This window comes from Podospora pseudocomata, chromosome 6 (genome assembly GCF_035222375.1).
Source record: "Podospora pseudocomata strain CBS 415.72m chromosome 6, whole genome shotgun sequence".
Classification (NCBI taxonomy): Eukaryota; Fungi; Ascomycota; class Sordariomycetes; order Sordariales; family Podosporaceae; genus Podospora; species Podospora pseudocomata.
Genome location: NC_085890.1, coordinates 3,783,059 through 3,807,454, shown reverse-complemented (window position 1 = coordinate 3,807,454; position 24,396 = coordinate 3,783,059). Strand labels below are relative to the sequence as shown.

The following is a 24,396-nucleotide window of genomic DNA, read 5'->3' as shown; positions in this document are numbered from 1 at the left end:
ATCGAAGAGCTTCGTAGCAATAGCTCATTCTTTAGGCTGACCAATTTAGACGTCCAGTTTTCCTGCTGATGTTGAAGACATTAGAAAAGTGAGTCTGTCCAAGGCCTTTCGTTGTGTGGGATCCTGGATGACGGGAAAGCAGAGCCCCCACTAATAACCGCTAACTTTCCAGCCCTGCAGCCCTACGCTCAGCTCTCCTTCCAGCACTCAAAGCTAAATAGAGCTCAGGCGTCAGACGCGTCTCCCAGCAAAAAAACCACCTTACAAGCATCTCGCATCGAATCTTTCATCTCGCTGTGAACCTACCATCCAAATTCCAGCCACAATGTCCATCCCCGGCCTAGGGCACATATCCGCCCAGGTATGTCTCTTAGGTCTCCCCCTCCAACATTTGCTAACACTCTTCCCAGCAAGCCTCCCTCCCATCAACCCGCACTCTCACCCTCCACCCCTTCTCCGAATGGCGCTTCCAAATATCCGCCACCTCCACCGCCACCTGCCGACTGCTCTCCGGAACCGCCGAGCGCGACGGCACCGAGCTCGCCCAGACAAAAACCTACAACCTCACCCGCTGCCGCTCCAAGATCGTCACCTTCACGGGCGCCACGCTCGAAATAACGGGTGAATTCGAGTCCGAGCACGTAAAACACTACCCCCATTCTGCCGACTCGTCTTTTGTCACCTATCTGAACTTGCACTTCCTCCTCCAGGCACGGAGGTCGCAGAGCAGCAGTGGGAGTGGTCATGGGCCGAGGGTTATGATCTGTGGCCCGCCGGCGAGCGGGAAGAGCTCGCTGGCGAAGATGCTGATTGGTTGGGCGACGAGGCAGGGGGAGCAGCCTGTGCTGGCGACGGTGGATCCGAGGGATGGGATGTTGGCTTTGCCGGGGACGTTGTCGGCGGCGGTGTTTGGTACGGTGATGGATGTGGAGGACCCGGAGGGGGGGGTTGGGGTGGGGTGTACCCCGTCTAGTGGGCCGAGTGCGGTGCCGGTGAAGTTGCCGGTGGGGTATTACTTTGGGAGGGAGAGGGTGGAGGATGATGAGGGGCTTTGGAAGGATCTGGTGAGACGGTTGGGGAGCTCGGTGAGGGCGAAGACGGGGGGGGATCAAGGGGTGAGGAGAGGAGGTGTAGTTGTTGATACCCCGGCCGTGGAGGTGAGGAAGGGGGAGGTGAAGGTAAAAGGGGAGGATGGAGAGGAAGAGAGGGAAAGGGGGGGAGGGGTGGAGGGGTTGATGCACGTCATTAGAGAATTTGCTGGTAGGTTGGGTGTGAAACGAAGAAAAGGGGAGAAGAAGGCTGACGTGGTGATGCAGTCAATATCGTTATCGTGCTTGGGTCACCAGACTTGGAAGCTGAGTTGAGACGCCGGGATAGGAAGACACCACTAGGGGAGCCGGTTGAGATTGTGAATCTTGACAAACCTGATGGAGTGGTGGAGCAAGACAGACAGCATCTGCTCTCGTCACGCAAGGCTCTGATCAAGGACTACTTTTTTGGCGATTCCAAGCGAGCTCTTAGTCCTTCGGTGCAGTCGTTCAGTTTTGACGACGTCGTGATCTTCAGGGCCGTTGATGGTAAGCGTCCTGGATCTGAATGATCATACATGCAACGGCTAATACATAAACAGCCATGGATCTCGATGACCCGAACCAGGTTCTGGAGCGCGCAGAAATCTCAGAGGAAATGTCACACTGGACGCTGGCGGTCATGGATGCCTCGGTCAATGACCCCCTGGAGACAATACGACAGGCGCCTGTCATCGGTTGGGTTTGCGTATCGGACGTGGACAAGGACAGACGGAGACTGAAGATACTGTCTACGGTTAGCGGCCGGTTGACTCGGCCGATGGTCTGGGGACGGTGGCCGGAGCCGTATGTCAACCTGTTGGGTTAGAGCAATTGGCGGTAATACAAGCAAAGGCCATCTACAATACATATTGTCTCATGGTTCCCCTTATGTCTTTCTCCCATTATGTCTTTCTCTAGTCTTACTCCGGCAAGGCGGCTAGTTCGATGGACAGGGCGGCCATTGAATCCGAAGCAGATCAATTTCAAGGTTCTTATGACGGACTGCCTCCTTCGGGGTGACTAGGTGTATATTGTATTTGCACAAGTTCCCTTCTCTTCCTTGCCGTCTTCGTTTATATAAAGTTGCCATGACGCGGGCTGTGATGGATGTCTCGAGGGATTGCCCTTGCTCCGCCAAGCGAACGTTGTGTGGCCAATGCCATCCCAGTTAGGAAGGTCGATGAGCTTAACCAGACTGCCGGATCCTTTCATGCCACACCTACATTCAACGTCAATGTTCAAGCATTCGGGGTCTTCTCCCACATCTGTTGCTTCGTATCCATCTCAAAAGTCAAACGCCTCCTCGCACAATTTACCTACACCTAGCCACGGGCAAGAGGAGACCACGAAGCAGGCCTCACCAGCCATCTTCACCCTGGCATGTTGGTTTCCCCGCCCAGCAACAAACCTGGAAAAGGCCAATGCTCCTGCAGCGGGACAAAATGCAGGAAACTCTCCATGCAGGCAGCGGGAATGTCAAACAAAACTGGGTTGGCAGGGTCCAGCCGGTGAATCAACCCAGCCGCAGACGGGCAAGCAGTAGGAATGTCAGTTCCGGCGTGCATTTGGGCTGGACGGATGACACGTCGCCCGAGAGAGAGGCAGTTTTCTCCTTGTGGCATTTGGATTTCAAAAGTCAAACGCCATGCGGGGTTTCCCTCTCCCACCGCCAAAAATGCCAAATCGGTTTGTCGGGAGCAATCTCCGAGAAAGGATCGCTTGAACAAGTTTTTTTTGCGTCAGCAAAGCGCGTCAAAAATGTGATACTAGCAGAATTCTCTTACGGTATTCCCCACCGTATCCAGGAGAGACAATATTTTCCGAGCTGCTGGTTTGTAACAGAAAAAACCAACCCGTCATCTTCACTTTCGTACGATGGTGTGTTCAAACCTTTTCAGGCCAGGGCGGAAAAACTCACCCCGGCATGATGAATTGGGTTCAACGGCGGCGGGAGCCCCCGCGATGCACAGACCGCCCAGGGCAGAGAGGCGGTTCAAGGAGGGCACGGATCAGGCAGATCTCCGAGGGCCTGGAAATCCATCGTGCCATATGCTCTCTTTTCTCCCAACAGGTACTTTTTCATCCCTTGAGACATGGGCCTCGATAATGGCATGCCGAAGCAGAAGTCTTCGGACACGGCGACGCCTTGACAAAAGCAGGTTGTTCCCTCGGCAGCGCAGCACTTGGAGCTTATGCGTCCGGTTGGCTGGTCGGGCCAATGGCTGGGCATTCTTCCAACACCCACACACCCACACCACTACGACTCCGCAAAGCCAAGAGCCCAAGCAGATCTCGGTCTCGCTTGTCATTGACGGCCGCCCGCGGCTCATCATGCGCCAGATCGAGAGCGCCCCGATAAATTACCCTGCGGGTGATCCCACCATCCGGTCCCGTCACCTGGACTGGCGCCAACCTGAATTCTTGGAATGTCAAGGCATCACGGACGACTTTATGGTAGATGACCTCATGGCCATCCTCATCAATCAGCGGGCAGTGGAGAAGCTCACCTACTGGCAAGGAGGGAGACATTCACACACTGGAGATGGGACTCTGGTAGGTCTGTCGCTTCTCACTTTTCTTTTCTCTGCGGCGCCTGCACAGCCAGTCACTGTGAACCACATTTTGTGACGTGGGCTGAGAAGAGTGTGACCGGTCTCGCAAAGAGCAAATGACACCCCCACCCGTCCCAAAGTTCCATTCCCTCTCTCTGATCGCAGAGAGAGAGGGAGCCTTTTCTTTTGTATGTGCTACTGTTCAGAGTTGAGTTGTGGTCAGAAAGCAACTCCGGGGAGCCAATCCCGACCCAGGTCCATGTCCTGGATATGATCATGTTGATCGCTTCCACCTCGACCGCCCCACGGCCCATCGTTCCTTGTTCCGGGCGCCTGCCACCTACACAGGTGTGCATTTTTGTATTTCTTTTTTTTCCGGAAAGATTCGCTTTTCATTTCCTTGGGGCTGTTTTTTGATACCCATCTTGTTTGTGATGCCGCATGCCCGTGTCCCTTGAGAAAGATTCCAAGTTCCGAAGGTCTCTGGTCTTTTGCCAAGCTGTGTGCTGCGTAGGCGAGTCAACAACAAACATTCCACCGCTCGCGGCTGCCGTCAACTATTTCCTGGCCAATTCCTTTTCTTTCTTTGAAAACAGCTTTTTTACCGGCCCTGTGCTGGTCCACTTTGCCTCCCCAGGCACTTCATACCTCGTACCTTATATCCTCGGTAGTTGGAAGCCACACCTCTGCTCACTCTTCCCTTTTCTACTCTTTTACGACACCCGCAGTTCTGGCTGCATTTCAGCATTACCTCTTTCTATCTTGGCTCCATGGACCCTCGACTCTAGGGAACCTGCTCGGCGACGTTTGCTGACCACCACCACCACCGAAGCCGACGACCCAATCCCAACCAAATATGTGCCGCCGCCTTCATGGACATCATATTCAACGGTAGCTGGACCTCTCGTCTAGCCAGTGGGTGGAAGGATGGTTTTTTTCTCTGCCATGATGGAGCTTCTCCACGGCTCGTCTCCAGCGAGCGTACGGAGCTCCGTGCCGGTCGACCTGATGTCACCGATCACGAGCCGATACGTGGCCGATGACCAACACACAGAACACACAGTCTACATCCTGACAATATTGTCTCTCACCTTTGCTTCGGTCAGCGTCGTCTCGACATTATCCACCCTCTACTGGTTTGTCAAGATGAGGCGAAGTTTCCGGCACGAGCAAGTGCCCATCCACGTTTGGTTCAGTTATTGGAACATGGACTAACAAAGAATGCAGGTTGATCTTGTTGCTGGTCCAAAGTGACTTTGTCAAGTCCGCCGCCTTCGTTGTCTTTCCGCTTGTCAGCTTATATCAAGGGACCATCGAGTCGGATTCAGCTTTCTGCCAGTTCAGCGGCTTTGCCCTCGCCATCGGCATTGAATCCTCAGATGTCGCCATTCTACTCATTGCGCTGCATTCCGTCATGTATATATTCCGACCGAAATCCGGCCTCTACCCTTACCGACACTTGGCATACTCGGTCTTTTACCTGTTTCCAGTTTCCACCGCTTGTTTGGCTTTTATCAATGGCAACGGGTTTGAGAATGTGGGACACTACTGCTACCTCCGGACCGACAATGGTTGGTCCAGGCTGGCACTGAGCTGGATACCACGGTATCTGATATGTGCCAGCATCATTGGTATATACGCTTTTATTTACATCTACATCAGGAAGCGGATGGACGACTATGGGAGAAGGAGTTCCACTAGTCTGCCGCCTCCACGGCGAATGAGCGGTGCGGATCAAACATATCAGCAACCAGACGGACACCAGCGACAGCTCAGCTCCCCCGCATTAACGCTACCGCGAATCTCTTATCACGGACTTATTCCATCGACACCCAGTTCGAAACGAACCTCTACTACTGACACGATCAACCTCGTGAAGACGCGGCAAATGTCCGCATCCTCCGTCGGCACGTTGCGGGTGGAGGACACAGGAAACACCGATGCGGGGGGCTCCCCGTCTAGAACACCGGTTTCTCAGCCCAGGCGGTCGATCCAATGGAACTGGGGCGGCTTCAACCAGGCAACCACATCACCAGACGTGTCAATCGACGACATGCATGACCCTCTGTCGGCGGTGGATCCAGGCTTACCCTCACCGCCACCAGCGGCTCACGCGGCCTCTCCTGTCTCCGCCGTCCCAATAGCAGGGCAACAGTCTCTCCGGCGCGCCACGGTGCTCGGCGATCCATACCCAGCATCCTCACCGAGTGACACTTTCTTCGACCGACCCCTCTACGCGACCGCCCCCGGCAGTCTCGACCCTACCGGGGGGCATTCTCGGTATAGCACCAGCACCTCGAGAGCGACCAACAACAGCAAACGGGTCCTCTCCCTCCCTAACATCTTTACTATGCTCCGCCGCGGACCCTCCAACCGTTCCTCCGCCGCGGGCACACTTTTGTCGGGTGGAACTCGCACAACAACACAGACCAACACGGCGGGAAACTATCCCGTGGGGGCGACCTACCTAAACGCCTCCACTCTAGCGTTTGAGCCCGCCGGCGGCAGCGACGTGAGCAAGAACCGGGAGAAAATCCGCCGCCAATTACGGTCACTTTTCGTATATCCTCTCGTGTACATGATCATCTGGACCTTTCCCTTTGTGAGCCACGTCATGGGGTATGATGACTCGGTCAAGAAGAACGACCCGCAGTGGTTGCTGATTCTGGGGATTTTGAGCCTGAGCGTGCAAGGAATGGTGGACTGCATGCTTTTTGCGGTGAGGGAGCAGCCGTGGAGGCATGCGAGTGGACGAAAGGTGGGGGAGGTGGTGAGGAAGCGGTTGGGGTATTATTTTGGGTGGGCGGGGAGTAGCACGAAGGCCGGGGGGGGGACCACGGCGGGCAGAACGAGGGAAGAAATGCTGGTGGATGGGAGGTTGGCGAGGGAAAGGAGGGAAGGGGAGATTTTGAGTGAGAGGCGGGCTATAAATAGGGGGGTTAGGGCGGTTCATGCACGGGAGAGGGAGTGGTGGGATGTGGATTTGGAGAGGATAGGGATAGATAGTGATGAGGAGGAAGACGAGCCGGAGGGGGAAGAGATGACGGCGAAGTCAACACCGATGAGGGTTCATTCTGGAAGGAGAAGGGAAAGAGGGGAGAGGAGTCAAAGTGCTGCGGTTTGAGGGTTACAGGGTGCATTATTCATTTTCACTAAGGTATATGGGGAGGTTTTTTAGGGGTGGTTCATGCATTCAGCTTTTTTTCTTTGTTTTTTTGTTTTTTTTGGTTTGTTGTGTTTTCATGGGTCAAATGGCGTTATAAGGGCAAAAAGATGGATCTATACCGGTATACCCCCATTGTTCTTTCATGGCGTTTTTCCTTTTCTTCTCTAGGTGGGATGAGAGCATTTGCATAGGTTGAGGTGGGAAACGGTGGATGGAACAGGCTGGGCTGCGGTAGACAGTGTTAGCAGTCAGTCAGATAGGAATTACATTGGCCTTGAAGCCAGGCATTTACGATGATCGTTTGGGGTTTGTGCTATGATCATGGGTAGTTGAGGATGAAGCAGGTGGGCAGGCTTGAGTTGAGGAATACCGTCAGTCATGGTCATTCTTACTTTGGATATACCATGCCCATGGCAGAAACATCACATCAACATCAACGCTTCACTAGGTATCTACCCATTCAAAGTCAGCTAGGCACCACGTCGGTGATTTGTCCTCTAGTGCGTGAGGTCTTGCTTCGGTGTATCTTACATTCAGCAACGCATCGACAGCCGAGCAACCTATTCGCAAGTTATCAGTCCGGAGCAAAAGCGGATGGTGTGATCGTCAGGGTCCACCAAGACATATTCTGCTCAATGACATAATTTGCGGAGGGGAAGGTTGGGTCTAGACTTTGAAAAGAGTGCGACATTTGTGCTCTTTGACTGAGACATGCTGCTGTTGCTGCCTAAATAGAGTCAGGGGACAAAGAGATAAAAATGGAAGGTGGGAGGTGTGATGATCGCGATCTATCTTGGGGCGCGGAGATGGTGTGGGCGGGTGATCGGCGGAGGGAGATCTGGGGGTGTCAGGGGGGGTTGTTTAGTGGGGACAGGGGGTGAGACTTGAGCTTGGATACGGCACCTCTCCATCAATCTGACCACCTGAAGAGAGGTCTAATGGTAAAAGGACTGTGAGGTGATGGAGGTATTGTGGCAACATGATATCGGTGTGAAGTGCTCTGGACTGAATGCGTAACCCAAAAGCGTTTCTTTTTCACTCGCACTACCAAGTACACGGTAAACAGGGAAGATACGTGTTATTCAGCATCTTCGGCATGCATTTCGAATCTGTCGCTAGGTAAATGTGGAGCCTTCTATTTTTGCGCTGGATCTTCTTCTTCATCGAACTCGCCCTGAAGAAATTGGATAAACACTTCGGTGACATCCACCCCGTCGTGGTGATCGCCATTGCGCTGCACGCCAGACTCGTACACTTCGTCAGTAAACAAGCCGGTGCCATGCCGCAAGACGAGGACTTCGTTCATGATTTCAGAGGTGAATTCCGGGTGGCCTTGGATGGTGATGACACGGTTGGGAACGAGGAAGCCGTGGTTGGGGCACTTTTCGGTGGAGGCGAGGAGTTGGGCGCCAGCGGGGATGCCGTAGACTTGGTCGCGGTGCATTTGTTGGATTTTCTGGTGGATTGTTATTAGAATAGGTGAAAAGGATAGGGGAGAGGGGCAACGTACAAGACTTTGGTGGTTTCCAAATATTTGCTTTCCCTTGTCTGTGAGAGTCGTTTCCGTCACTGAGACCTCCCACCCCTTGTCACTTCGTTGAACGAGACATCCCATTGCCCTGGCCACGATCTGATGCCCGAAGCAGACGCCTATTACTTTTACGCGGGGATGGATGAGAGCTTTGCGGGTGAATTCCACCAGGGACAATATCCAGTCGTCATTATCGAACGAGTTGTACTTTGAGCCGGTGATAAGGACTGCGTCTATCGAGTCGAGGTCGGGGTAGGCGGTGGAGGGAAAGGCGACAATGTCATGGCCCGTGATGGTCAAAATTGATTCAAGAGGTTCAGGGTCCACAGCACGTCTGAAGAGGTGAGTAAAAATGCCGAGGTAGCCCTTGTACTTTTCGTTGGCTTGGGGGACCGGAGTGTCAGCTTCGAGGATGGCGAGGCGGATGGGTGCCATGCTGCTGGTGTGGTGTTGACAGTAGGTATGAGCTGAGATGTGTCCAAAAAGAAAACACAGCTGGTTACTGAATGACTATCATGAAGCGCTATCACGACAAAACAAATGGTGTTGGGTGAGATGAGATGGCAGCTCAACGGCGGGGCTTATCAATGACACCGATGAGATGATAAGGCGCGAGTGGACCTTCCCGTATTCAAGCTCGGCCGTTGTCGGAGAAGCGGCCCCCACCCGCCACGGCGTTCCAGGGTTCTGTCGGGCCGTGACAGCGCCAAGAGCCGTTGCTTGCCGGGTCCTGGGTCCCTGGGTTCCTCATGGGGACTTCCCTGTTTGACATCTAAATTTACACTGACAAGGCAAGCAAGGCTGTTGTGCTCGTGTGATACCCGACGGCTACTCTTGACGGGAACCTTAACACGAGAAGGGCAATTTTCTCCGGACCTGCCGTTGTGCTACGTACGTATCTTTACTCCAAGTCGAAGGAGCCTCTGAAGGAGCCAGAGGTTGACATATAGGTCAGACGAGCTGCAAGTTCATTCATCTCAAGTCGGAGAATCTTCACAGAATCCTCACCAAAAGTGCAATTCACCATGGCACAGAGGGTGTCCCTCAAGTCATTTTTGGCTACAGCCCGCAAGGCACTCACGGCACCTCCATCTCAAAGACCGAATCCTCTTACTTTTGTGGTAGGAAATGAGTCTGCTGGTATGCCCCCATCATACACACACCTTTATACCCATCTTATCTCATCTCACTGACAGTCTTTGTCAGACCTGGATTCAATTTGCTCAGCCGTCCTCTATGCCTACTTCCGCACCCATGCCCCTTCATCCCAGTCAGCTCTCCACATCCCGCTCTCCAACCTTCCCCGTGCCGACCTTGCCCTCCGTGCTGAGCTCAACGCAATCTTCCCCCCCTCCTCCAATTCAGTCACCCCAGACGACCTGATCACCCTCTCCGACCTCCCTTCACCTTCTGATCTGCCACCATCAGCAACAAAATGGTACCTAGTCGACCACAACGTCCTCACCGGCGACCTCACTAAGCGCGGTTACGACAAATCCGTCGTAGGCTGCGTCGACCACCACGATGACGAGGGCATCATCCCCCCCGACGCCCAACCAAGAGTATTCGCCAAATGCGGCAGCTGCATGAGTCTCGTTCTCTCACAGTGCGAACCAATCTGGGATCAGCTCCAAAGCCACCAAGAAATCGACGAGGAACTGGCCAGGGTGGCCATGGCTCCCATCTTGATCGACACTGTCAAACTCACTTCAAAAGATAAGACCACAGACTGGGATGTCAATGCCGCAGCGTATGCGGAGGAGAAGCTTGTTGCCACTCTCAGTGTTGCCAGGTCAAACAGGCCAAGATACGACAGAGAGAAGTATTTTGATCATCTTTCGGAGCTGAAGGATAGTATCCTTCACCTGTCCTACCGCGACATTCTCAGAAAGGATTACAAAAAGTGGACCGACGGGTCGCTGAACTTGGGGGTATCAACCGTTGTTCAGGGCTTTGAGACTTGCTTGGCTGAGGTAGGGGATAAGCAGACGTTCTTGGCTGCTCTTAAGGACTGGGCCAAGGAGCAGCAGCTGGATATTGCGGCGGTTATGACAGTCTCCAAACCGGGCGGTGTCTTTACGAGGGAGCTGCTTGTTTGGGGGTTGGGTGGTCAGGACGCTGTGAAGGTCGCGAGAAGATTTGCCGAGAAGAATGGGGGGTCACTGGGGCTGGAGAAATGGAACAATGGAGAACTGGATGGGGAGGAGGGTGGTGAGTGGAGGGCGTGTTGGAGGCAGATGGATGTTGGGAGTAGCAGAAAGCAGGTGGCTCCCATGTTGAGAGAGGTCATGAAGGAGTCTGCGAGGTTGTAAAAGAAACAGAAAATTGAGTGTGACACAAAGCCTTCATACCCAGAGACTTTTTCACGCTGATTTGCCAAGGACATGCCATTGTTGTGTAACAAAAGGTTGCATGCAGACACAGTGCAGTGTTGTAAACTAACCATTACAGCTCACATCATACCTGGTAGTTGCCTCAATGGGTCCTCAACCACGCCCATTCCTGAACGCCTTCACCGCAAGAGCCCCTATTGTCCCTTGAGGTACCGCAGCGGTAGAGAATTCGCGAATGCGTCGAGGACGATATCCCTCTGACCTGGTACGACGACCGGCATACGCCTTGTATCCACTGAAGTCCCGTCGGAGGGGCGGTGGGCGTTCGTAGGTCTCAACAGCCTCCCTACCCATCTCTTCCCAAAGATTTTCCAAATCCAACTCTTGGCGCCTGCTCTCAGTCAACATCTGAACAATAACCGAGGCCCCTGTCGGGGGCACGCCAAAACCCATGGACCTCCCCTCCTCGTCTACCATCTGAACCTCCCTTCTCGACCCACCAACGTTTCCCAGGTTGACGCAGATCCAACCGGTGGTGATTCCATCATCACCGGCACGAGCACTCCTCGCGGTCCCCAGCATCTTGGCCTTGCGCGCGATACGGCGCAACTTGATCTTGAGCTCATTCCTACCCAAGAGACCATCCGCGTCGGCACCAATTCCACGACCTCTCAGCCATCGCACCAACCGATCAGCAGAGACGTGAAGATGGCGCTCACTGCGGGCTGTGCCGACAATCATGATGACATCTTGGCCTATCGCCGCTGGAGGGTCCCTATCACGCAGGTCGACCAGGGACAAATCATCCATGCCCAATTCCTCTGAGATGTACTTGAGGAGAGGTTCCATCACTTTGGGCGAGTCCTCGGGGATGTCTGGCAATGGTGGCGGCTCATGCATCAGCGTGGGATGTCTTGGCGGCTCAACCTGGAGGTACCAAGGGACATCGGATGGCTCGCTGCTGGTAGTAGTGGTGGTCGTGGTTGTGGTTGCATTGTTGCTGTCGAGGTTCGATGAAGAAATGGATCCGTCGAGTTCTTCTCTTTGAAGAGTTTCTTCCAAGGCGGGTCCTCCCCTCAGTGGCGGGGATGCTCGAAAAGATGAATGATATCTTGAGCCAACAGCCGGGGTTACCAAACGTTGGGAACGAAGTGCTGCTTGAGGTGTCCGGGATTCCGCGATGCTTCCAATTAAGCTTCGAAAGACAGACCGGGTGCAAGATGAGCAGCGGATGGCTCCGGTGACAGAGGGTCCGGCCATGATTGTTTTGTTTTGCAATTGAATGAGCCGTGATGTTGATGTTGATATCGTGGGGGATGTTTTCAGGAGGAGTCCGTGCCCGTTGAAGACCAGCTCCGTTTCGCCTTCTGGAAAATCTTGTCTCACATCTGATTGGTCACGGCAGAGCTCATCCCCACTGACTGCACCAGCGTTGGGACTGGTGGGCAAAATTTTGGCTGTGGGCGTTATCAGTTTGAGGCGATCATCACGTATCGCTGCACTCGATTTTTCTCTTTTTCTGTTGACCATTTCGACGCCGGCAGCCCTCTTTTGACCGGCCTATTGCATCAAAACACCCCTCCTTTTGCGTCTCGCCATCTATAAACGCCTGTTTCATGTATCATTGACCCGCCCGCCCGCCATTCTCGCGGACCGCGCACTCTTCGCCCACCACCTCCCTCGCCCACTTTCCGAAGCTCCCCAGCTCGCACACATAGCAATGCTCGTTCGGTCGCGAGTAGCCACCCGGCATACACTCCCAGTCCGGACCCTGCTGACGTCCAGCTCGTCACGACACCCCTCGAGATGCCCACTCCCCTCCAGCTCAAGCCGTGTCCCCGCCGAGACGCAACGCTTCCTTAATACAGGCCCCGTGTTAAGACCGTCAACCAAGAAAACATACCGTGCTCTTGTTGGCTTCGAAAGAAAGCTCGCCACAACAGTCACCGAACAACATATCGAAAATGCCCCCCTCGACGCAATTCCGCTCTATCAGCTGCGGCCCATTGATGTCACCAACACAGTCCAAGTCCCGGACGATTTGCCGCGCCCCCCCCGAGGTCGAATGAACCAGTCCGGCATTCCTGGTGATCATGCCGAGCTCCTGTCCATGTTCGATGCCTGCATCAAGGTCGGGAGACTGGAGCGGGCCGCCATGGTCGCCAGACGTCTCGAGGAACTGGGCGGTCTCTCGGTGCTCGAAATGCTTCAGATCCACCACGCCTATTTGAGGGCCCGAATTGCGAGGATAGAGATGGGCGGGGAAGATGTGGAAATGTCTGGCAAGTCGGCAGGCGAAGACGTTTTCTCTCTCTACGAAACCCGGATTCATGGAGTGCTGCCGGCCAGGAGCGAGACCATCGGGTACATGCTGAAGCTGTCACTGCTTTGCTGTACCGGCTCCAGATTGCGGACCCGGGTGAATAGGTTTATGAGTCTGCTACCCGAGAACACCACGATGGATCTAGGCGACATCTTGTCCTCTGAGGACCTGGCCAGGATAGCAAAAATCAGTCCTTCCCTCACCTACACTGTGGCCGAGCCTTCCCCCATCGAACCCGAGCCGGCACCCAAGATCAACGATGAAACAGCCCAATTCTTCAACCAGACCAAGTCTTCCATCGACTCCAAGTCGACCGTTCCTCCCGAGGTCCTTGCCACAACACAAAAAGGTCTTGGCCTCACATCACTAAAGAAGACCATTTCACTCTTCAGTGAGGTCCCAGATGGCCGAGACATCAGCTCTCTTTCTCCAGCGGAGCGGAGGGAGATACAGTCTCGCTTGGAGAAGGATACAATCGATGCCGCCGTCGACCGTTGGCGCAAGGAAAGTCAGGCAATGTCCGAGATGGGACTTGGCTTGTCGAGTCCTGGTCTTAACGCCAGGCTTTTCGAGTGGCATACCGACTTGCAGCGTAGGATTTCCCAAGAGATAAAACTGGCGGTCGAGTCCGAAAAGAGACAGAAAAAGACGAGTGACGACCTTGTTCGGAGCCAACTGACGCCGTACCTCCTCCAATCAACTCCTGATCGTCTTGCGGCCGTAGTCATCCTCTCCTTGCTCAGTCTGGTTTCCACATATGGTGTCGATAAGGGCGTTCCTCTCACCAGGGTCGTGCATCACCTCGCGAGCAGCGTCGAAGAAGACATTCGAGTCTACAAGGCAACGCAGAGCATCCCAAAAGAGATGGCTAGGACGCAAAAGGCTCGTGAGCAAAAGGCGAAGACGCTCTTGAAGGTGGCCAAGGCGCGCGACTACTATGCGGCCAAGAGAGGAGGCCAGGAAGAGCCAACGCAAGCGGTTAATGATGGCAAGGTCTTTTCCTCTGACTTGCCATTGCCGATTTTGGAGCCAAGGTGGCCTGCGACCACCAAAACCAAATTCGGCGCTCTGCTGCTGGGCGCTTTTCTGGACACGGCAAAGGTGACCGTCGTCAGGGAGCACCCGGAGACCAAGGAGCTCGTCTCGCAGATGCAGCCCGCCTTCTCCCATTCAACCCAGCTGAGGAGGGGAAAGAAGGTTGGCGTCATTGTGCCCAATCGCGCCCTGGTCGATATCCTGAAGACGGAACCTCGAGTTGAGGTGCTTGCCCGGCATCTGCCCATGGTGGTCGAGCCTGAGCCATGGACAAAGTGGGAGAAGGGCGGGTTCATCGAATATCCGACATCCGTGGTTCGAGCCAAGGCACAGGAGAAGGATCAGCAGATCTACACCGAGGCCGCCATCGAGAGAGGCGACATGGAGCAGATGATGAAGGGGCTCGATGTGTTGGGGCAAACAGCTTGGAGAATCAACCGCAAGGTGTTCGATGTCATGCTTGAAGCCTGGAACAACGGAGCAGAAGTCGCCAACATTCCAGCCGTGAACCCCAACCTGCCGATGCCGCCCGAGCCTGAAAACCTGGACGACCCCTTGGCCCGACGTGTTTGGCTCAAGGCTGTCAAGGCCGTCGAGAACGAAAAGGGCGGTCTGCACTCGCAGCGATGCTTTATGAATTTCCAGTTGGAGATCGCACGAGCCTTCCGTGACCAGACCTTCTTCTTCCCTCACAATCTGGATTTCCGTGGGCGAGCGTACCCGGTTCCGACCTACCTTAACCATATGGGTGCTGACCACATGCGAGGCCTGCTCAAGTTTGCCAAGGGAAAGCCGCTGGGCACCAACGGGCTGCGGTGGCTCAAGATCCATCTCGCCAACGTCTACGGTTTCGACAAGGCGAGTTTGGCCGAGCGTGAGGAGTTTGCCAATGAAAACCTTCAGAACGCGCTCGACTCGGTTCGGAACCCGCTGAATGGCAACGGCTGGTGGCTCAAGGCCGAGGACCCATGGCAATGCCTTGCGACCTGCTTTGAGCTGACAGACGCCCTGGAGCACCCGGACCCTACTAAGTTCGTGTCCCACCTCCCAATTCACCAAGACGGCACCTGCAATGGTCTTCAGCATTATGCCGCTCTCGGTGGTGACGCGTGGGGTGCCGAGCAAGTCAATCTCATTCCCGGCGAGCGGCCGGCCGATGTCTACTCGGCCGTCGCTGATATCGTGGCAAAACGCATAGACCATGACGCCGACGAGCTCAAGCTTGACCTCGCGATAGCCCTCAAAGGCAAGATCGTCAGAAAGGTGGTTAAGCAGACCGTCATGACGAACGTCTACGGCGTCACTCGAACAGGTGCCAGAAAGCAGATCCTGAAACAGCTGGATGCCCTCTATCCCACCATTGAGGCTGACACCGGTATCAATCCCAACGTGCTCGCCTCCTACTGCACTAGCAAGGTGTTTGACGCACTGTCTAGCATGTTCAAGGGCGCCCACGACATTCAGAAGTGGCTAGGTGAAATAGGCGGCCGTGTATGCCAGTCACTGAACGCAGAGCAGCTGAGAAGGATTGCCATGGAGGAGCAGGATGAGGTCGAGCACCAGCAGGCCCAGCAGGCCTTGTATGAAGCCGATTCGCACAGACCACGGCCCAAAAAAGCAGCATCTGACGAGGTTGCTATCATGGCACCCAAGCGGAAGTCGAAGTCGCTCAGAGCGGTCAAGAACGAATCCACGCTTGAAGCTCTCAAAGAAAAGTTTCTCTCCACCATCGTATGGACAACGCCCCTGCGGATGCCTGTGGTGCAGCCATACCGTAACACGGCCAATCGTGTGATCGCGACCTGTCTTCAAAATCTCAGCCTCATGGACACGAATCGATCCGACCCTGTGAACCGACGTAAGCAGCTGCAGGCCTTCCCGCCCAACTTCATTCACTCTCTCGACGCCAGCCACATGATGCTGTCGGCGTTGGAGTCTGATGAGCGCGGCCTGACGTTTGCGGCCGTCCACGATTCGTTTTGGACACACGCGTCTGATGTAGACATAATGAGTGACATCATCAGGGACTCGTTCATTAGAATCCACGAAGAGGATGTCATTGGCCGCCTAAAGCGCGAGTTTGAAGCCCGCTTTGGTGATTCCGTGTACCTCGCCACCGTCGTCAAGAACACACCGGCCGGGAAAGCGATCGAAGATTGGCGGAAGGGCTTTCGCATGACAGCCCGTCAAGAGTTGTTGCTCGAAGTGAAGCGGCTCAAGCTTCTCAAGTCGGAGGTTCCCTCGGAGAGACTCGAAGGCGAGGAAATGGTTACGCCTGCTAGCATCCTTGAGAAGTTGGGTTCACCTGACTCGATGGTCGGCGCCGCCGAGGCGGTGGAAGCGGAGGCGGACACAACGGCGGCACCGGAGGATGGCATGGAGGACGGCATGGAGCACGGCATGGAGGGCGAGGCTGACGCAACAGAGCTCTTGGGAGAGGGAGAACAAACCGACGAGTCCGCCCAAGTGTCTGGGAAGAAGTGGGAGAAGAACCTTTTCTCGGCAAGAAAGGACAAAAATTTTCCTAATAATACAACACAGCAACAAAAAGTCACTGTCTGGCTTCCACTGACCTTCCCCGACATCCCGGCCAAGGGCGACTTTGACATTCAAATGCTGAGGCAGAGCAAGTACTTTTTCTCATGATGTTCTACACAAGTATTTACAACACTGGGGTCATGCGCATCGGGCGGCGTTTTTATTTTTATTTTGGCAAGGATCTTTCTTTTTTTGTTGTTTTTGGTTTCATGAATACTGCGTGGCGTTGTAGATGAACTGGGTTTTGGGAGAATGCGGATAAAAAGACTTTGGCGAGGGGAGGCGTGATGGTTTGAGAAAATGTAAAGTAGAGTACAGATATGGTTGGGTAGCATGTTTGTGTGATGTGAAAAGTATAAGAGGTGAGGTGCATCACTTGCTCAAATCTGATGTTTTGTCGTGGTGTCAACGTGCGAGAAATGCCTTGAAAGATGTAATTGATACACCCTCAACTCTCATAAGACACCTGTCTACTGAAACTCGTATGGCTGGGCATCAAGAGATGGGCGGAAAACAGCAAAGTAAGAATGAGATGATGGATGAGCCGGTTCCATTGCCTTCGACTCCGAACCGGCGATTCAGCACCCACGGGAGCGTGTTTGTCGGTGTGATAGGACGTCCTGCTTGCAGAAGAGAGATAAAGTCAACAACAGAAACCCCAGTTTTGAGAGACGGAAGTACCACAATTAGTAACTGGAATGCTTCCGTTGCGGAGGAGGTTGAAGGGCCAAGGCCAGACGCTGTCACCATGCCGTTCCCGACTCTCCATGCCGAGACCAATTGATCGGCTCTTTCCCCAGCTTTCCCAAAAGCAACGTCGAGTTTTGCCTTGCCCCCTGGATACCTTATAACAGTACCACGGTTATGATTCTGTGTTTTTGTTTTTCGGTCTGGCTCAAATCCACAATTCCAGGAACCCAAGGAAACATAAATAGAAACTTTCTCCCACTTCCCGGGATGGTATCTACCAGAAAGCAGAGTTGCTTGTTTCCGGTTCGTATCCGTTCTGTTAACCCCCATGTTTTTATGGACAAACCTCGGTGGTTTCTAAAAGACCTCGGGAATCTTACGAAATCCTCGGAAAGTTGACAGATGTTTGAGAGGTTGGATGCCAGAGGCTTCCAAGAAAATAACGGCTTTATATCTGCCGCGTCTACCTGAACGGGCATCGTTGTCTTGGCTTTGGGACCTGAACCTGGAAACAACATCCGCGAGTTATGTACACCCCCGGTTTATGGGTTTTGCTCGCTCGCCTACTGTTTGTTACGGTAGCAATCAGTTAATATAGGTGTAAATTAACGCAGCCGGAACGGGAGAGAAAGTCGCAGCTGGGTATGGTTGAGTGCAGGGAGGGTTTTGGACTGTGATATGATTTTATGCTGGAGCTTCAATTATGCCTATGAGAAGGACAGCATAAAATGTCATGGGGTCAAGACGACACACACAGTAGGTTGGGTTGTGTATGAGTACAGGCAGAGCATACGTCCGGCTCGGAAAGCAGAGGGCCGTCGGGTATCTTCAACACATCTGTCACTCATCGAAGCACATGCATCCCATCGGAGGCAGTCACAACCACCTCAAAGTGTAGACCCCTTTTCTGCGTTGTATCCATGCCAATCTCTGCATCTCTACCCCCGATCTCTCTGCAGAAATCACCAGATTGAACGTGATGCCAAGTCAGGTCTAACCCCATCAGCTTGTCGCTGCCGTAGCATTGTGCGCTGTTACCGTTTCGTTGTTTCTACCTCTCTGGGAGTGACACCGTCGATCGCACATGTCACTGAGGGTCTGATTCAGGAACAGAAAACGACAGGAGAAACCAAAGTATGGCCGGCGTGAGAGTATAAAGCTCCCAGACTCTGACCTTACCCCTCGTGCTTTCTCATCCTCTTCACCACCAGCACCCACCAGCTCATCAAGCAAAGGGATTATTAGCCTTCTACCCACACACACCTCTCCAATCAAAATGCAACTCCCAGCCCTCCTCCTCCTCCTTGCCGGAGCAGTGTACGTCCCCCTTTCCCCCTTCCCTCCTCCCACCCCCACTGACTTACTCCCCCCCCCCTTCCCCGTTCAGCTCCGCCATCCCAGCCGGCACCTCCCTCCCAGTCCTCACCGTCCCCGGCGGCGGCCCAGCCATCACCGCCTCCCTCCCCGTAATCACCCCCCCCAGCAAACCAACCGCCTGCTCCGCAAAGCCCTCCTGCTACACCCACACAACCACCACCACCCCAAAGGCCTGCGCCACCGCCTGCCCCGAGCCCAAAGACCCCATCATGTGCCCGGCCTACATCAAGATCGAGCAAAAGGAGGTCCCCTGCCACGACGACTGCTGCCCCAAGACGTCCACCCAAACCGTCACCGCCCGCTGCCCCAAGTGCGTTACCGGATGCGTGATCCCCACCATCACCGAGTACGTCACTACCGGCTGCGCGCCGACTCACACCGGAGCGTTCCCCACGGCGATTTTGACCAAGCCAAACTAAGTTGATCCATGTTTTTATAAAAAAAAAGGCGGGGGGAGGGAAGGAGACGGAGAGACGGGGGAAAAGAAGAAGGGGAGGTTTCATGACATTTTTAGTTGCTTTTATTTTCTCTCTTTCTTTCTTTCCTTCTTCCATAGGCAAATTACAGGGAAACAGCCTTTTTATTCTATTTTCCTCCATCGTTCCTGCACACAGTGAAACAACCAAACACTCAAAAGAAGAAATTACCTAACCTGCGCACCCGTCAAGCTCTTCACCTTGCAAACCCCTCCGCTCTCCGTCACCAACTTGCCCAACCCCGTCTTCCCCTCCAGCGCCTCCACAACCCCCGCATCAAACGCAACCTCCAAGTCGTCCGTAGTCGTAAACCCAGGCTGGAACGTCTCCCAAATCTTCTTCTTTGGGTTCAGCACCTTCTCCGGCTCGCCGGCCCACCCCTCAAAGTAGACCCTCTCGCCAGCCTTGGCATCGGCAGGTGGGTTGACCAGCTCGACGGGGCCCTTGTGATCGTCCACCTCTCCCTCCTTGATCTTGGGCGAGGCAGCCAGCACCATGGCGCTGCTCTTGATGCCCCTCATCTTGACCGGCTTAAGGTTGCACACCACCACCACCTTGCGGCCTTGCATCTCCTCAAGAGGAACCAACCCGTTCAAACCCGAGCAGACAGTGCGGCAGATTTGACCGTCGACTTCGGTGGTGTCGTCGGTGCCGGGCTTGTCGCCCATGGCGATGGTGGAGACATAAAGGGAGTCAGCTTCGGGGTGCTTGATCGCCTTGAGGATGTGGCCAACACGGAGGTCGATCAGGCACGGCGAGAGGACCTGGGGAGGTGGGGGAGGGGCGGGCTCGCGGCCCTTCTTCTCCTTCTTTTCCTTCTTTTGCTTTTGGGGCTTGGCACCAGCGGCGGCGGCAGCGTCGCCAGTGACAGCCTCGACAACGGTGTTCTTGGCTTCGACGGCCTTTTCAACGACTGTTTGGGCAGCCTCCTTTGTGCGGTCGACGAGGGTCTTTTGCTCAGCGTTACCACCAGCGGCGGCGGCAGCAGCAGCAGCAGCAGCCTTCTCCTTCTTCAACCTCTCCTTCTCGGCCTTGGCGTCAACGACGGGCTTGACATAGCGAATATCCTCAACATCGACCTCGACCTTGTCCTTGACGTCGAGCCCGAAAAAGGGTGAGTTTTGCACAAAGTCAACGAGGCGAACAATGTTGGGGTGGCCGTGCTCGCCGGTGCGCTGCTCGGGGCCCCAGGACTTGACGAGGGGCGCGAGGGACTCATACAGAACAATATCGGCTTTGGAGGGCTTGGTGCCGAGGGCGGTGGTGCGGGTGGCGAGGGTATTGTTAATCTCGTCGAGGAGGGAGGAGTTATCGGGAGACACGGAGGAGGCCTTGGAGAGCCAGGATTGGATCTCAGTTTCCTCGGCGGGGGTGTATTTCTGGGAGTCGAGGTAGGCCATGATGCGCGGGTTCGACAGGAAAAACAGGGGGGAAAGTCGTCGTGACTGGAATGGTCGACTGGTGGAAAGAGGGATTGCGCTTCGGAGAGCAGCAAAGGAGGGGCGGAGGAAGGACAGCGTGGTTGGTGTATCCCGTTGGTCGGGAATATGATAGACTTGATTGAAGCTGTTCAATGTTCAATGCGGGGCACTTTTTTCTGAGTCAAAAGGAGGGGCAGCTTGAGCTCTAGCATTTTCTGACCTTGGCTTTCAGGCAGGAATACGGGGGGGCAGAACGGTTGTCTTGGCACCTTCGTCGCTTTGGGAAAAGCGCGTGACTGCGCGTCGTTGCTTCTTTGACGCGTGCAGAAATCGATTAAAATCGCCATCGCCCGTCGCGTGCATCGACGCGCCTCTGTTAATTGATTTTGTCAAAACTGTTTTGCCTTTGGTGTTTTCTCACCATTTTGGGGGGAAGTGCCACTCTTGTCTCTTCTTGGAGGATCCCTTGAATTTTCTGGACGGTCAAGTCCTTTTTTACTACAATCTACTGTCTGCTTAATATTTGGGCCACTCGATTGGCCTTCATTGTTCGACTGCTCGACGATTTCTGCGTGGTGGCGAGTTGCATTCCGCCGTGCTTTGACGACCGGGACATCCCTCCCACCCCTCGCTCCCAATTGCGACTTGCGACCGCACTCTTTCATCCGGACGTGCGATAGCAGCGTTTTTCGTCCGATCACGACTTCCCTAGTAGCTCTCCATTGCGACACCATATCAGCCCTTGCGCACCATCGCTCGCTTCCGCCCCGATGGCGTCCGCCGATACGATGGAAGCCGAGAAGCCCAAAATGAGCTACACCAAGCTGAGAGAGGAGCAAATACTCGCCGCCGAGGAGGAAAAGGCCCACCTCGCGAATCTCAAGGCTGAGGAGAAGCGCAAGAAGAAATGGAAGCGAAGACCCTTGACAAAGGAGGAGCGTGAGGCTAAGGGAAAGGACCTGGATGCTCTTCTCGCCCAGAGTGCAGCGTTTAGCAGCATTCTTACAGACAAGACCAAAGTCCTCGGCCGAGTTGGAACAGGCTTGGATGGCAAGACACTGGGAGAACATGACTTGACCATGGCCAAGCAGCCCAAGTGCTTGGTTGGCGGCACCATGCGAGACTACCAGTTGGAGGGTCTTACTTGGATGTACGAGATTTGCGTACAGGGAATGAGTGGCATTTTGGCTGACGAGATGGGTCTCGGTATGCAAGCACTTACACGGCTTCGTTAACACTGACATGCTAATAACCTCCAGGCAAAACCATTCAAACCATCTCCCTGATTGCTCTCCTCCGCGAGCAAGAAAATTACCTCGGTCCACATCTGATTGTTGCTCCGTTGAGTACACTATCGAACTGGATGAATGAGTTTCACAAATGGGTCCCCTCAATCCCTGTTTGCATGTACCACGGCACCCCCGAGCAGCGTATCGGCATTTTCAAGAACCAGATCAACAAACATCTCGTGGGAGGCAGACCTACGAATAAGTTTCCCGTCGTCTGCACGACCTATGAGATGGTCATCCGTGACCGTGCCAACCTTTCCAAGATAAATTGGGAGTTTATCATCATTGACGAGGGTCACCGGATGAAGAACTTTGACTCCAAGCTGTTCCGGGAACTCAAGACATTCACCTCTGCCACCCGACTCCTGATTACCGGCACTCCTCTTCAGAACAACCTCAAGGAGCTGTGGTCATTGCTGAACTTTTTGTTGCCCAAGATCTTCAGTGATTGGGAGTCCTTCGAGAGCTGGTTCGACTTTAGTGACCTCGAGGATGAAGAAGGAACCGAAGAGTTCATTGCTGATAAGGCCAAGCAAGAACTCGTCAAGAAGATGCACGTGGTGTTGCAGCCTTTGCTTCTGCGCAGAGTCAAGGCTGATGTCGCCAAGTACCTGCCCAAAAAGAGAGAGTATGTTTTGTATGCGCCGATGACCAGGGAGCAGACAGACTTGTACAACGCTATCAGCGATAAGAATATCGACACTCGGGCCTACTTGGAAAACAAGGTCGTGGAGAGGCTCACAGCTGCCAACAGCTCAGCATTATCGCCCAGTCGCAGCACACGCTCCTCTAGGTCAAGCAGCGTGAAGCCAGACACGGAGAGTGAGGTCACATCATCGACCGCAAGGACAAGCCCGATGTCAGTCAAGATGGAAGAGCCACCAGCTCCTCCAGCGAAGAAGAATGCCTTTGCCCTCATGATGGGAAAGCGACCTAGTGGGCGTCCTCCCAAAGCAGCAACCCTGGCTAAGAAACAAGGTGCTGCGGCAGAAGCTGTCCTTCCGATTCGCGAATCACCACGGAAGGGCAGCACCAAGCGCAAGGCCTCACCAGCACCGCAGTCTCCCGCCCCCAAGAGCGTCAAGTCAAGTCGTCAGTCCACCCCTAGTAGTGTCCGCGGCCGACCACGACGAGGCCGCAAATCCTACAAAGACGCCGATTCAGACGACGACATGCTCGACGACGACGCCTTTGAGGCCAAGTTGGCCAAACAACTCGAGGCGGAAACCGAACTGCAGGCACATAATGGCCTCGACGAAGACACCGATGAATTCGAACGAGCCAAAACCCTCGAGCTTGCCAAACGCGAGATCTCCCTCAAGAAACTCGGCAACCCCGTCATGCAGCTCCGTCTGGTGTGCAACTCCCCCCATCACTTTTACGACTGCGAAGCGGACGAGTCCATCGTCACTGCTTCAGGGAAGATGCTGCTTCTTGACAGGTTACTCCCCGCCTTGTTTGAGCGCGGCCACAAGGTACTCATCTTCAGCCAGTTCAACAAGCAGCTTGATCTGCTCGAGTCGTACTGCGCCGACCTGCGCGGGTGGCCGGTATGTCGCATCGATGGGTCAGTAGCGCAGGAGGACCGCCAGGCGCAGATTGAGGATTTCAACAAGGACCCTGAGCTCAAGATCTTCTTGTTGACCACGAGGGCAGGGGGGCAGGGCATCAACCTTGCTTCGGCTGACACCGTCATCTTGTTTGATAGTGACTGGAACCCGCAGCAGGATTTACAAGCGCAAGATCGCGCTCACAGGATTGGTCAGACAAGACCGGTGGTTGTGTACCGGTTGGCTACCAAGGACACGGTAGAGGACGAGCTATTGGGGAGTGCAGACGCAAAGAGACGGTTGGAGAAGCTGGTGATCAAAAAGGGTGGGTTCAGGACGATGGGGCAAAAGATTGACATGAGAGAGGACTTGGACAAGGAAACACTCAAGGCGCTGCTGCTGAAGGATGGGCAGGTGTACAAGTTTAGTGGGGACAAGGAGGTGCTCAGTGATGCTGATATTGAGGTGTTGTGTGATAGGAGTGATGAGGCTTATGAGCGGGCTGCGGCGGGTGAGGGTAATGCGGGTGTGTACAAGGTTGTTGAGACAAAGGCTGATGGGATTACGGAGACGGGGAAGCAGTGATTGCGGTGGTATTTTGGTATTGTGATATACCCTCCGCTTTCTTCTCTTTTTTGTCTTATGAAACATGGCAGGCGGGCATGGCGTTTGGTTAAAGTATATTGGTGGTTCATTGTTGGTTTATTTGTGTGGTATACATGTCAGAGTATGGTGTAATAAGCAGTGGGCCAGGCTTCGGCCTATTTGCTGTCACAGCAAGTTGAACGGCCTCTCGGGACAATGTGTGTTCGTTGATCAAATGGTAGCTATCTTGCCCTGTCTAAAACACGTCATCCTAGTACACTATCCTCATGCCCCATCCTTTAGGTAAGCAAAGATTCGCCAAAGCTACAGTGGCGTACCTGGTGTCTTTGCCTGGTTCAACCTAGTCGTAAATGATGTCGAGACCAATAAGAGATAGCTGTTCGTCGAAGTCGGGCTTATTTGCCAAGTCATCTGGTAAGTTGAAGTCCGGAACCCTGAG

The 24,396-nt window shown here is 54.2% G+C and overlaps 9 protein-coding genes across 9 annotated transcripts; 6 read left to right on the top strand and 3 right to left on the bottom strand.

Annotated features, from left to right (window-relative positions):
• Window positions 1-122: 122 nt before the first annotated feature.
• Window positions 123-1,896, top strand: CLP1 (Cleavage polyadenylation factor subunit clp1; the record flags this gene model as incomplete). The annotated part of the gene is made up of 4 exons (XM_062892663.1): window positions 123-361; window positions 411-1,260; window positions 1,317-1,577; window positions 1,631-1,896. The coding sequence occupies exons 1-4, from the start codon at window positions 326-328 to the stop codon at window positions 1,894-1,896; spliced, it is 1,413 nt and encodes a 470-aa protein (XP_062741271.1). The 5' UTR covers window positions 123-325.
• A 2,653-nt stretch (window positions 1,897-4,549) lies between these two features.
• On the top strand, window positions 4,550-6,746 carry GPR1 (G protein-coupled receptor gpr1; the record flags this gene model as incomplete). Its single annotated transcript, XM_062892662.1, has 2 exons — window positions 4,550-4,791; window positions 4,850-6,746. 2 exons carry the CDS (start codon window positions 4,550-4,552, stop codon window positions 6,744-6,746), a joined length of 2,139 nt encoding a protein of 712 aa, XP_062741270.1.
• A 1,068-nt stretch (window positions 6,747-7,814) lies between these two features.
• On the bottom strand, window positions 7,815-9,126 carry QC762_609860 (uncharacterized protein). The gene is made up of 2 exons (XM_062892661.1): window positions 8,299-9,126; window positions 7,815-8,244 (listed from the first exon to the last, which is right to left on the bottom strand). Exons 1-2 carry the CDS (start codon window positions 8,752-8,754, stop codon window positions 7,924-7,926), a joined length of 777 nt encoding a protein of 258 aa, XP_062741269.1. The 5' UTR covers window positions 8,755-9,126; the 3' UTR covers window positions 7,815-7,923.
• On the top strand, window positions 9,003-10,690 carry PPX1 (Exopolyphosphatase). Its single transcript, XM_062892660.1, has 2 exons — window positions 9,003-9,459; window positions 9,526-10,690. The coding sequence occupies exons 1-2, from the start codon at window positions 9,345-9,347 to the stop codon at window positions 10,629-10,631; spliced, it is 1,221 nt and encodes a 406-aa protein (XP_062741268.1). The 5' UTR covers window positions 9,003-9,344; the 3' UTR covers window positions 10,632-10,690.
• Window positions 10,691-10,805: 115 nt separating this feature from the next.
• On the bottom strand, window positions 10,806-12,182 carry ATP25 (ATPase synthesis protein 25 mitochondrial; the record flags this gene model as incomplete). The annotated part of the gene is made up of 1 exon (XM_062892659.1): window positions 10,806-12,182. One exon carries the CDS (start codon window positions 12,180-12,182, stop codon window positions 10,806-10,808), a length of 1,377 nt encoding a protein of 458 aa, XP_062741267.1.
• A 190-nt stretch (window positions 12,183-12,372) lies between these two features.
• Window positions 12,373-16,656, top strand: RPO41 (DNA-directed RNA polymerase; the record flags this gene model as incomplete). The annotated part of the gene is made up of 1 exon (XM_062892658.1): window positions 12,373-16,656. One exon carries the CDS (start codon window positions 12,373-12,375, stop codon window positions 16,654-16,656), a length of 4,284 nt encoding a protein of 1,427 aa, XP_062741266.1.
• A 1,736-nt stretch (window positions 16,657-18,392) lies between these two features.
• Window positions 18,393-19,234, top strand: QC762_609820 (uncharacterized protein). The gene is made up of 2 exons (XM_062892657.1): window positions 18,393-18,555; window positions 18,626-19,234. Exons 1-2 carry the CDS (start codon window positions 18,515-18,517, stop codon window positions 19,032-19,034), a joined length of 450 nt encoding a protein of 149 aa, XP_062741265.1. The 5' UTR covers window positions 18,393-18,514; the 3' UTR covers window positions 19,035-19,234.
• Window positions 19,235-19,258: 24 nt separating this feature from the next.
• On the bottom strand, window positions 19,259-20,491 carry ARC1 (G4 quadruplex nucleic acid binding protein; the record flags this gene model as incomplete). The annotated part of the gene is made up of 1 exon (XM_062892656.1): window positions 19,259-20,491. One exon carries the CDS (start codon window positions 20,489-20,491, stop codon window positions 19,259-19,261), a length of 1,233 nt encoding a protein of 410 aa, XP_062741264.1.
• Window positions 20,492-20,830: 339 nt separating this feature from the next.
• IRC5 (putative ATPase) lies at window positions 20,831-24,245 on the top strand. The gene is made up of 2 exons (XM_062892655.1): window positions 20,831-21,718; window positions 21,772-24,245. Exons 1-2 carry the CDS (start codon window positions 21,283-21,285, stop codon window positions 23,934-23,936), a joined length of 2,601 nt encoding a protein of 866 aa, XP_062741263.1. The 5' UTR covers window positions 20,831-21,282; the 3' UTR covers window positions 23,937-24,245.
• Window positions 24,246-24,396: the final 151 nt, after the last annotated feature.

What these genes read in the sequence shown, in the direction of transcription:
- QC762_609860 (XM_062892661.1), bottom strand. Translation starts at nt 8,754, where the DNA reads ATGGCACCCATCCGCCTCGCCATCCTCGAAGCTGACACTCCGGTCCCC. An exon ending in TTGGAAACCACCAAAGTCTT is followed by an intron (nt 8,245 to 8,298) that starts GTACGTTGCCCC and finishes ACAATCCACCAG; the next exon opens with AAAATCCAACAAATGCACCG.
- PPX1 (XM_062892660.1), top strand. Translation starts at nt 9,345, where the DNA reads ATGGCACAGAGGGTGTCCCTCAAGTCATTTTTGGCTACAGCCCGCAAG. An exon ending in GGTAGGAAATGAGTCTGCTG is followed by an intron (nt 9,460 to 9,525) that starts GTATGCCCCCAT and finishes AGTCTTTGTCAG; the next exon opens with ACCTGGATTCAATTTGCTCA.
- QC762_609820 (XM_062892657.1), top strand. Translation starts at nt 18,515, where the DNA reads ATGCAACTCCCAGCCCTCCTCCTCCTCCTTGCCGGAGCAGT. An exon ending in CTCCTCCTTGCCGGAGCAGT is followed by an intron (nt 18,556 to 18,625) that starts GTACGTCCCCCT and finishes TTCCCCGTTCAG; the next exon opens with CTCCGCCATCCCAGCCGGCA.
- IRC5 (XM_062892655.1), top strand. Translation starts at nt 21,283, where the DNA reads ATGGCGTCCGCCGATACGATGGAAGCCGAGAAGCCCAAAATGAGCTAC. An exon ending in GGCTGACGAGATGGGTCTCG is followed by an intron (nt 21,719 to 21,771) that starts GTATGCAAGCAC and finishes AATAACCTCCAG; the next exon opens with GCAAAACCATTCAAACCATC.